Genomic DNA, 11,139 nt, shown 5'->3' with positions numbered 1-11,139 from the left:
GGGCCAAACGCCGGCTAAGAGAAGTTGGTGAAGGAGGACGGGGAGTGGGGGCAATCGGGCTAAAAGACCGGTCGGGAGTGTAAGCCGGCTCAAGACCTCGGCCTATGATCCAGCGAAAGGAGCATGACGTCTGACGGAGCAAGACGACGGAGGACCGAGGGTAAGAAAAATCAGGGGATGGAAGAAGTGAATGAATAGGCAACAAGGTTTGTTGACGATGTGTGAAATGAAACGAGAGGATGGATCTGGACTGTCGCATTGAATATCTCTTCTATACGGAGTTGTCTTCCATATCCAGTAGCCGGGCATATGATCGCCGAGGCCGTCGGCTCCGAGTCGAGATGTCCCAAATCCTTGGGGGTGTCGACGATGACCGAGGATCGATGTGATTCCGAGCCGCGAGGTGAAAAAAACACCAAAATATTCCGCCATTCTCAAATGATAATCCCGCAAGTGGTATCCCTTTAAACGCCGTTCCATGCAAATGCCGACTGATGCCTTCAAATCATCGTGATATCCGTGCAGTGAATTCCGAGGCCGACCCGTTTCCAGGGTGGTGTCGCTTCAAACAGGTAGCTAAGGGATGACGAGAATCCCATCCAGGTTGGTTCTTTTTTATGTTGTTTTATGGTGTATGTTTTGGTTGTCATGGGCGTGATGATTTATCGCTTCTCGTAAAACTCGATGGCCTTTTCGAGCTCGTTGAGACTGGATCGGTCGCCGTACATGTTCATGAGGGTCTCGTTGCGCTCCCTGAAGGCAGCATTCTCGCGTTCCATGGCCTCAATCTGAGCCATGCGGCGTGTTTGAACCATGTCGAGGTAGGTCTTGACGCCGTAGCCTACGACCAAAACGGCCCCAACGGGCTTGACCCTGGGATGGTGGTCAGCACCTTTGTGTATGAGATGAGTCGCGTGACAAGACTACTTACCACCTGCCAAAGGGCATTCTTCTCTGGGGTCGAAGGTGAGGGACGATGTTAGGGTGGACACGGGCGGCGGTGGAAAAGGACTGTCGAGGAACTTGGATCATTGTGAAAGGAGGAAAAGAAAGTCAAGTAGAGTCTATGGATGGATGTTTGTCTTGGGTCTTGGCAAGGGCAAGGTAGGTGACAGATGGATTCGGTAAATAAGCCGCAATACTAGTCTATTGATGGGGGAGGAGCTACGAAAAGCGTTGGGGGTGGGCATGGAAGTTATTATAACTCCTTGAGGTGAACCTGGTCTTCCCTAAGTGTATAGCCGACTGGGCCCGGGAGTTGGTGGCCTGGCTGACGCTGATGATCGAACCACAGACGCCTGGGGATGGCGGCGATGGGCGATGCTTCGTCTGTGGGGCGGGGGTGTGAGTGCGGCACTGGGGCCGATCAGGTGCCCAGACGCCTACTGCACCGTAGAAGAGTGGAGGGTTCGCCCGGGAACGGCCTGGACAATTAGGGGACAGTGGAAGATCTGCCCTGGTGGTCTGGAAAGCGTAAAGACACCCGTGAGCTTGGGACTGGACGGGAGTTTTAGAGAGTGGGGAAAGCTGTCTGGAGGGTGTGGCACGATTGCGGGATGGAACTTGAAAATGGCGGGGTCGGGAAGGATGGGATTGGACAGGTCTGCATCTTCACATTCGCAGCCTGTGCAGTCGATGAGGGTTGCTTTTTACACCGAGACCAGCAAAGATGTGCTCCTAGTGATGATGGTGATGCCGGGCGTGCCGCCAGAGAGGCTCAGGAGGACAAAAGACGTTGTTTTCGAAGATGATGATAACTTCAACAACAATCAACCCATTATCGGCTGGACTCGGGAAATGCGTTTTCGCCCTCTACTGCCCCAGATCTCGCTCTGCGACGTTGGCAAGGGGAGGCCCCAGAAAACCAGAGGGGAAAACATTCGACCACGGCAATGCAACCGCCAGGGAAGGCACCCGTATGCGGCCAAATGCGGGGCGCTCCCTTTGGCTGTCTCACCACCATGACCTCACCATGGTCTCTCTCGGGCCCTGGGTGGCCAGTTTGCTCAGAGGGAATCCCCTAAATTGCCCTTGACTGCCGCTCTGGAATCGCTGGCGAGTGGCACCCGACGTCTCGTGTGTCACTGGACCTCCTGCTTCTGTTGCTCCTTGCACTTCCCCGGTTTTTGTGGCGCCACCACCTCGCCCTGTTGCATCTGCATCTGTGGCACATCGTGGCACATCTCGTCTTCCATCTCAACCATCTCGCCCAATCCTTGACACGTCTGTTCTCAAACAACGAGAGAGAGGCCTCTGCAGCTGTTTTATTGATTTCTACGTACTTTTACTCGGTCACTTTCCGAGTTCCCCGCATTTCCCTACTGCACCTCATACCCATGCTGCTGTGTCTTCCCGGTCACACTCTTGGCTCACTTGGCTCACAAGGAACGCTTCTCTAATAGCGAGACCTTCTTTTCTTTCGATGGTAGCACAAGCACGCGCACCCCGTTGTGTACACGTTTTCAGCCGTCCCTCCACGCGCGTCAAGACGCGACAAGACATGCGACTGGCCATCTGCAAGAAGCCACCCTGCCGCCAATCCAAACGGGATCCTACCACTGATCTACTAACTCTGCAGAGTTACTATCCTCACCGACCAGATCATCGCAGGGTCGATCAATGCAAAAATCCCTTACAGCAAAGAACAAAACTAAAGACGGTGTTCCTCGACCCTTCGTATCCGCATTCATATGCCGCTTCTCGTCACGGCGCTTCAGCCTCCTTCAATCCTGCAGCCACGATGGGGAATCCCAGGGTCTAGGCTAAGCAATTCGATCATGGCTCCACGAGACCGCAGGGTCATGGCGGGTCGTTGTCCACAGCATCCACCGTCAGGCACGTCAAGCTTCTATCCGTCTTGAAGAGCCTCGGTGCCACCATCACATCGTCTTGTATTCAAGACGTCAGGATATCACCTAGACTACTGTTTGACACGGAAGACGACAAACAACGCAACGCCGAACTGCCGATTAATCCAGTGTGTGCTGCATGCCGCCGTTTTGCGCCCAGCTTGTCTGTCATGTCCTTCATTGGACCGTCCCGTGGCCATCCCCCGCGACTTGCGCTGCAACCGCCGCCGTTGACTTTGATCCTCTTGCAGCCAGCATGGCCTCAATTCAAGTGATCTGGGCTTGCTGAACAGCAAGTGAAACCAACAGCTCCCCTCTTCAAACCTGTGCGTTCCCCAGACGGACGTCTCCGTCTTCCGGGCCGGCAGTGGACACCCCCCTTCCCGGCAGCATGAAGCATGGGCGGCCCGGTTAGATAACATCTTGCTTCTTCAAGCCGGACGCGTTTCAACAGATGCCAATGTGCCTGACCGCTGAGTTATTGTCAGCAAGCTCATAGGTCGTTGCAAGCAAGTGCATGTCAGAGGCTTACGGAGAAACCATCGGTTGCCGAGGCAAGACATTCTCGGATATAGTTTTGCTGCTTCCGCATTCACCGAGCTCCTGAGCTGCATCTTTATTGTCCAATCTCCCTTTTGGAATGTGTCAATTGGTTCACGGGGCGCCTTCGGCCATGGATGTGATACAAGTGCAGATCCAACAAGAGGTCGGTGTCCGAACGGCATCACTTATTCCAAAGCCAAACTCCGATACGGGTAGTACCCCAGGAAATAGACCCTCCTTGGCATTTGGATTCGCTTGGCTTTATGGTAAGTGGGAGTGAACGCTCACGAGGGGGGGTGGCTGATCCCGAATACCGAGTCAAGGCCAGCAGAAGTCATCACGTACAAGGGAGCAAGGCTAATACTCCTGCCGGGTTGTTATTACTTGGGACCAAATAAGGTCACTCGTCACCTCACTTAGTGTTTATTGAGACCTTTGATAAAGATGGAGCTGAAGGGGGAACGATGTTATGCCCCAGTGTCAACGGTGTCTAGTGCCCTGCGTGGTGCTCCATCTGTTTGTTGCTATTTCCCTGGTAGACCGCCCTTATATGTCGAAACGAAAGCGTTCCTGGTACATACGACCATACCCACCGGAGAACTCGGGATCCCGTCCGCTCTCCCATAGATAAGCCGGTGAGGGGCGGATTAGTAGTTGGGTCGGTGACGACCAGCGAATCCCCGCTGTTGTATGTTTTTTGCTCTTGGGAGTTCTTTTTCTTTTTGCAGAAAGGAGAGTCTATCCATCTTCTGGTGCTATTTTGCTTCTTGGGCGAGTTAGATTACTTGTGTCCTTGGTGTTTAGAATGAGCAACTATAGATACCTGGCTTGCCTGTGTTGTCCACAAGCATTGTGAAGTTATACCTACCCTAAATTGTCGAGAGAATGCTGCGAGGTCAAGGCCAATGGTTGCAAAAAGGAATGTGGAGGTTCTAGAAAAAGAATGTTTGGGGTTTATTACTCTCTATTCCCTGGATGCATCAAGTTAAAGATCGAGTTTCTCTGAGATGTAGCAGTGTCTTCTTTCCTGACTATGGGCTGCTCCCTCGCAACGAGGTTCATGATATAGTCTGTAGCAAGACGCACACTCCCTTTTTTAACTTCCGATGGGTTTAGAAGAAGAGACATATGAGTGAGAAAAATGACGCAGCTTGGCTACGCTCTTCTTCAGCTCGCGTATTACAAGCTCGTAGGTCTCCTTGCCCTCATCAGCACCAGACCTTACATGAAGTACACGGTCTGATCTGGCTCCCCTGGTCTGTTCCTTCTTGGGGTGTAAGTTCCCCCGCCCTTCCCAATCCCTCCGAGATACCCTACTTGCTCGAGCACATCCTCCTCCGTCAGATCCTGCCTCTCCCTGAGTTTAAAGTCGTCGGCGTCATCCTCCTTGAGAACCTTTGGGACTGGATATTTTTCCAGCCACTCCTGCCAGATCTGATCCCAGACCTCCTCTAGCTTGATGTCCTTTGTAACCAAGCACTGTCGTATAAACAGCTGGCGGTAGCTGAGGAGGACCGCCGTAAGGAACTCGCCGACGGCCTCGCGGGACCCGATGATCCAGCTCTCCCTCCGGGGCGTCTCGTGCACTCGCCAGAGCTCGGCCGAGATGAGAAATCGGAGGATATAGTCGTGGAGAGTCCATTTCTTGAACTGCACCCGTCTAGCGGTCAGGTAACTGTGTACCTTCTCCACCCTTTCTGCCGTCTTGGCGCCAAACATGAGGTCCAGGAACACTGGCCGGGCGCGGATGAGTGCCGCCTCGAATTGCTTGTCGGTGGGGTGTACACCCAGCCATACAAACCCAGCCAGCACCTTTGAAGCGTGGGATCGAATAGGTGGCGAGTCTATGAACGACAAGATCTCAAAGCACTTGCGGGTCTTGTCCTCGGGGCTTTTCAGTCTTGGGAAGAGCATGATCACCATGGCTTCGGCGAGGTCGTGAAAGTAGTTCTCGACGGGGAGCCCATTGTGGCACTTCTCCTGATTCACGGGGTATGAAAGGGGCATCATAAAGACCCGTCCGTCTTTCTTACATGAGGGATCGCCGCACCATGAGTGATATGGATCTGGTCTGCCCTCGGACATCTGCTGGCGGAGGAACGCCCGGCGAGTGTGCTGATTCCGAAGGACCCCGCCTCGTGATGCAAGGCCAATCAGCCTCTTTGGTCGCCAAGGAGTGGTACGCTTTTGCGTGTAAGGCCTTTTGGCCATGTTGGTGTCCTTTGGCTCACCATCTTTGCTCGGGTTGCTCTCAGATTTCGGTGCTTTGACAGGTGTCAGGGGTGTGTTCATGTTTGACCCGATGTCATTAGACGTGCGAGTCTCTGGGGATGAGGATCCAGGGACCTCAGTGCTCAGGGCGTTCTTCTTGGAATCCATGGTTTGCCGCAGAAGGGTGAGTTTCAAAGTAGCAATGGCAATTTCTAAGGGGAACACGCAGAAGAGACCCATGGTATCGATAAGTAGTCACCTCTGGCTCAAATCAATGTGTTTCCCACCTGTCGTCCTGGGACTCAATAGTGGAACACCAATAAGAACAATGAACATGAATGAGGGAGCCTAAGGAGTATCGTGACACATCGTGGAAGACCATAGGGCCAGAACAAAGAACAGAGGCATATTGGTGACAGAGCAGATGTTCTGGCGTAAGAGATGTGTATGATCAATAATGAAGAACAAAGATGAATGCAGCAGGCCTGGCTGGCAGGAGGCCTGAAAGACAAAGACACGTGGGACGTACATAGGTAGGCTCAAAAGTTTGTATGTGTGAAAGCCAAATAGTGGCTGGCTTATTGAAGATAAATGGCCACGTGGTTGTGGTCGGGGTATGATATTGCCGTAGATTCACCATAGGAACTTTCTGCACTTCTTGCTCCCACAAAGACACCGCGTCATGTGGCCGACATCACCTTCGGGTTCCTCCCCGTCATTTGATACTCCATCGACGTAGTCAAACGTAAGTTCCGTTCCCTTTGGAATATCCTTGATGGCAAACAGAGCCAGATCGTGAATATGCTTGTCTGCGTGGTCTCCAACTCGCGCAAAGATACGCATGTTAGGATCACACGAGTGGTTGATGAATCGAGTTGGGCCCGACATGAACTCGCCGTCAACCTCCAGCGGCGGACCTTTTAGGCGGGGATCATAGGAATTTGGGTCGGTGAATTTGTCTAGGGCAAAGAGATAGACGTCCTTTCGCTGAGATATGGCCGACTGGGACCGTCGACGATCTGCCTCTGTCGACGTGATGATCTCGCCGAGATAGCGGTCGACAAATTGACCTTTTTTAATATGGTCTGTTGACCGAACTCCTGTAAGACCAGTCAGAAAACTGTAAGGCTGAGACCGAGCAATAAGCTAAACAAAGAATCACCCACCCCATCCACGGTCCTCAGTCCGAAAGATTTGCAGAGGAATCGTACGGCCACGTTCAACGACGCGGTTCGGGCAGTTAATGCTGCATGAGCAGCCTTGGTGGCATTCATAGATTGGCACCTTGGAGTCGTAGAACTTGGAGCGGAGAAGGCCAGCTTTGGAACCGTGTGTGTGGTACGCGTAGGCCTTTCTATGGACCTTTGGCACATCCACGTCCATGCCGTCAATGCGATCCCCAAACGGGTCGTCATCTTCATCATCACTTGATTCATCCTCTGCTAGGTCGGCGAGACAGAGGCAGCTCGTATACTGGCAGTCTCCGTCGTTGGCGCAGGAGCAGCCGCTTCGGAAGCTATCACCAGCTGGCTCAACACCTTCTCCAAGGACCATGTTGTTGATGAAGCGGAAGTCATCTGGCAGAAACTCAGAGTCTTCTTCATTGACTACCGTGATGGGGATGGTTGAGTGTGTCGGAAAGGAGCGGATCTGACACCAGTGGCAGCCATCGCGTTCATTCTCGTAACCCTGCGACGAGGTTAGTGAAGGGCGTGATGACTGGAGCGATGCCGATGACTACTCACCTCTTTTCCGTGGTAGAAGAAGTGCCTCTCGGTTGCCTTCTCCATTATAAATGCGCCTGATCACGGTGCCTCAGTGATCCACTCTGCTGAGGCCGAAACGCGGTTGTTGATGAACTATGGAGCGCTCATGCGAGGAATCAGATGGTATTGTTCGCGATGAGAAATTTCACCGAGTCGACACAAAACAAGGTCCGCTTGTTTTCTCCGAGTCATATATTTGATTTAGATGATATGGGGCGACACGAAATGCTGGTTGACGAAGGGGGTTTACTGTGAGAGATGGATAATGAGTCGGTGGATGTTTGTGTAGGACAGGCTGGTGGCTGATTGGTGGGTGCCCTCGGTGAAGATGTACTCACCTCGGTGAGAACCACCCATTTCAATGGAAGAAGCAATGCTTCAGTAAAGGAGGGCATACCAAATTTCTACCGCTACGTAGCATATCCGAAAACGGAATCTATGAATCGAATCACTTATTTCAATGTCAATTGAAACCTTTAGTTGTTTCTTGCCCCTGCTTGGTTTGTCCCTTAGTCGCGTTTGCATGGATGTGAGCCCTTTGAGATACAATGTAAGCTTGCTAAACAACGGGATGGCACCCTCCAATGATGCAAAATGGACATATGTAATAGGCTGACAATGATGCACTTATATTCCCCAATGGAATCCTGTGATCACTTACGAGCTATCAAACGTTTGAGGGTCATTATGGGATGTCCTCTCCTCCGCTTCCAGCTCTGACGACGAGATCTATGTCATTCGGTCGTTGAATTAATCTTCTTTGTGCCTCTTAAGTATTCAGAAAACGTTTTCACTTTCTAGATATTTTTCCAGGGACTCACTGAGAGCTCATCCTGTCGACACAGTTACACCCAAGATTCTGGAAAATGTTTTCCGAGTACTCAACAAAGCCGGGGTAGACCATTCACGGCTAATTGCGTTTGTAACTTTTCATATCGCATTTTCCGCTGTATGTCTCTAACTAGGATGCCCTGAGCGCATACTTGATGTGTTAGCCGACATATTGCTAGAGTCCGTCTCGTTTGGTCCTTCTGAGCATGCTGTCGCAGAGAACAAGCACTTGAACAAGGCATTGGAGCAGGTATACATAAGTCTCATTTCATTTCTCAGATAAAGAAGCGATAGAGACCAAGCTGTTATCGCTAGCCCTGTCTTTGAGTTTGGAGGATGACGTGGGATGCGTAGACAACGATGCGAAGCTTCGAGATCGATTGTCTCATGATAACCAGTCGATGGGGGGCTCACAATCGCTCAAAGAAATAATAATGTTACTTTAATCCTCAGGAACATGCCTGAGAACAGTATTTCTATTAGGAAGTGTCAAAACTCATTGTAACAAAGCGCCTATATAGCAAGATCAGCCAGAGTCAAGGTGAACAACAACATCAGATCATGACGCGTGCACCAGACCAAGCAATCAGTTCCCAAGTCCCACAATCGTTGGAACCGATGACTGCCTCTTGACCAACAGGCAAGGTCATTCGGTAACCTCAAAATGCCATCAGTCAAGGATCAGCCGAAGACAAGGTTCCCCTCCGAAGTCTCAACCCCCCGGCCTGCCCGTCTACTCAAATCCCTCTCCCTCCCCCACCAATGCCCGTGATACCACCGGCAAAGAAAAAGCCAAGAGCTTCTCCTCTTTCTCGGCTCTTACCTCTTGGTTCTTGCTTCTCTTGGTTGGTCGTTCTTGGGGTTTGGAGCTCGGGATTACATCAACAGGCGTGCATAAGCTCTGCTGTGTGCATCATCCAACAGGAAAGGCCGCGTATCCTCCTCCAACCTTTTCCCCTCTCAAGTCGTCAGCCATTTTCCACCAAAGGTCATTAACCGACCTGTACCTATCTACCAACAGTACCAATTTACCCAGCAGGCAATCAGGTTGCGGGCAATAACGAGATACCATTACCACGCCAGCTTCAGTGTCTCCCCATCCCACCAATTCACCAACAAAAAAACCGCCATCGATTTCGCCGCTTCCGGGCTCTGTTGAGGCTTCTAGGCCCAGGCCTGCTAGGACTCGATCAAAGAAGGGCTCGATCAAAGAAGGACCCTTCGATTTAGCTTGGTCTCTTGGAGGTTTCCTTTTTTAGGCTCGTCGAGTCCCGCTTTTGCGCCTCCCCCTGGTCCCTACAGTGCTTGTACTTGGACCGCCCCCAAAGGCAGAGGTGGATGGATTTCGGCGACACCAGTCTCATACTCGACTTCTGCGCCCAGCGTCTAAGCCTCGCTCCTCTTCCTGCTTTCACTATTCCTTCTTTTTCTCTTCATTTTTTACCTACCGACAACAGCCTAGACCCTGGGGTGACCTGTTGAATACCGTCTCGTCATCTTTACGCTTAACAACTTAACTTGTGCGATCTGCGACCGACGTTGGCTAGCGATGGCCAGTCATTGAACCTCGACGACCCTCTGTCTCCATTTCCTTCTTTCGCCTCCAATCCTCCCAAGTCAACGCCGATCTTCGCAACCCCTCAGACAAGATGGTGCGACTCCTCTTTCTCTTCCCCGCGACCTGCGAGGCTTGCTATCGCCATGCTGACATCTTCAAGGGCTGCTGCTTCTCCCGCTCATCAGGCCCTAACTCGCCTTACCCAGGTGGCGCTCCCAACGCTTCGTCGCGCGCCATCAATCCTCCCCCGCTGGCCCTTCCAGAAGCCGTGAGCGGCCCCGTGCCTCAAATCCCCGCCGAGAGACGCCGTCGCCGTCGCCACGACCGACCTCTGGATCAGCATATCGATAAGCCTCTGCGAAGGCACGAATGGACTTCCCGAGATCGTACCTGGACAAGGAGAAAGTTGGACCAGGAGCGCGCAGACTTCTTCGATACGCGAGTCACGGGCAGGCCCGAGATCTGGCAGACGGTCCATGCTGCGCTCAAGGTGCTATGGGACCCTGCGAGTCAAGATGCTCAGGATGACGGCTCCAACGGCCTTGCGACGGCCCAAATGATTCTCTCTGCCGCTGAGATATCTCTCCCGACCGGAAACCTCGCCAACGGCGTGTACGACGCTCTCGGAAACTACTACCAACTGCCCGAATGGATTGTTTGCGACCCGCGGAACGTGCAAGAGGATGACCAAGAAGGCGCCAAGGGTGATGCTTCGACAGTGGGCGACGACACGGCAGCAGACGACGACCTAAGTGACGATGACGACGAGATTGAGGGGAGAAAACGAGAAAAGGGCAAAGAAGTCATAGATGTGCGGGAGCAGGTGATTCTGCGAGCCAGGCTCAGCGAAAACGGCCGGGATATCAAAGTCCGAATAACAGAGACAGAGTCGGTCCGAAGCGTTGCTAAGAAGATCGCCCAGGAGGCTGGTGTAAGTTGTTCTTCATATTCGAACGTTCAACGGATTTGCTGACTTGTCTCACAGCTTGCATCGACAAAAAAGATCCGGATAGCATACCTGGGCAAGATTCTCAAGGAGAACTCGTCGCTCTCGGCCCAAAACTGGCAGACCGGCCATATGGTCAATGCCCTCGTCTTCGACCGGTAATAAACCAATCGCCGGTGTGAAGTCGTCACCTCGCCGCTCGTCGACATCCTCTGTGTCCTGACCCGGCAGCTCATTACGACTCTGATGAGACGAAGCTCAAAGCAGCTTCTCCCCCTCATTCCCCTTACAATTACACGCCTCAATATTTCATCAACGGCTCCTCCCCTTTCTTTTGGTCTGTTGTCATTGGCCATGTCTGGATAATACCCATTTCAGTTTCTCCTGTTGTCTGTCATTTCTGGAGTTTGGTCGGTACTGGCCTAGCGAGTCTTG

At 52.3% G+C, this 11,139-nt stretch overlaps 4 protein-coding genes across 4 annotated transcripts; 1 reads left to right on the top strand and 3 right to left on the bottom strand.

Annotated features, from left to right (window-relative positions):
* Window positions 1–662: 662 nt before the first annotated feature.
* MRS44_009271 (uncharacterized protein) lies at window positions 663–1,032 on the bottom strand (the record flags this gene model as incomplete). Its single annotated transcript, XM_046267937.2, has 2 exons — window positions 663–873; window positions 932–1,032. The coding sequence occupies 2 exons, from the start codon at window positions 1,030–1,032 to the stop codon at window positions 663–665; spliced, it is 312 nt and encodes a 103-aa protein (XP_046125510.1).
* Window positions 1,033–4,613: 3,581 nt separating this feature from the next.
* MRS44_009270 (uncharacterized protein) lies at window positions 4,614–5,843 on the bottom strand (the record flags this gene model as incomplete). Its single annotated transcript, XM_046273147.2, has 1 exon — window positions 4,614–5,843. One exon carries the CDS (start codon window positions 5,841–5,843, stop codon window positions 4,614–4,616), a length of 1,230 nt encoding a protein of 409 aa, XP_046125512.2.
* A 393-nt stretch (window positions 5,844–6,236) lies between these two features.
* Window positions 6,237–7,393, bottom strand: MRS44_009269 (uncharacterized protein; the record flags this gene model as incomplete). Its single annotated transcript, XM_046273148.2, has 3 exons — window positions 6,237–6,703; window positions 6,770–7,292; window positions 7,349–7,393. The coding sequence occupies 3 exons, from the start codon at window positions 7,391–7,393 to the stop codon at window positions 6,237–6,239; spliced, it is 1,035 nt and encodes a 344-aa protein (XP_046125513.2).
* Window positions 7,394–9,849: 2,456 nt separating this feature from the next.
* On the top strand, window positions 9,850–10,866 carry MRS44_009268 (uncharacterized protein; the record flags this gene model as incomplete). Its single annotated transcript, XM_065621229.1, has 2 exons — window positions 9,850–10,689; window positions 10,744–10,866. 2 exons carry the CDS (start codon window positions 9,850–9,852, stop codon window positions 10,864–10,866), a joined length of 963 nt encoding a protein of 320 aa, XP_065477301.1.
* Between the last annotated feature and the right edge of the window lie 273 nt (window positions 10,867–11,139).

This window comes from Fusarium solani (assembly GCF_023522795.1).
Source record: "Fusarium solani strain SB1 chromosome Unknown bctg00000005, whole genome shotgun sequence".
Lineage (NCBI taxonomy): Eukaryota > Fungi > Ascomycota > Sordariomycetes > Hypocreales > Nectriaceae > Fusarium > Fusarium solani.
This window is presented reverse-complemented; position numbering and strand designations above follow the sequence as displayed.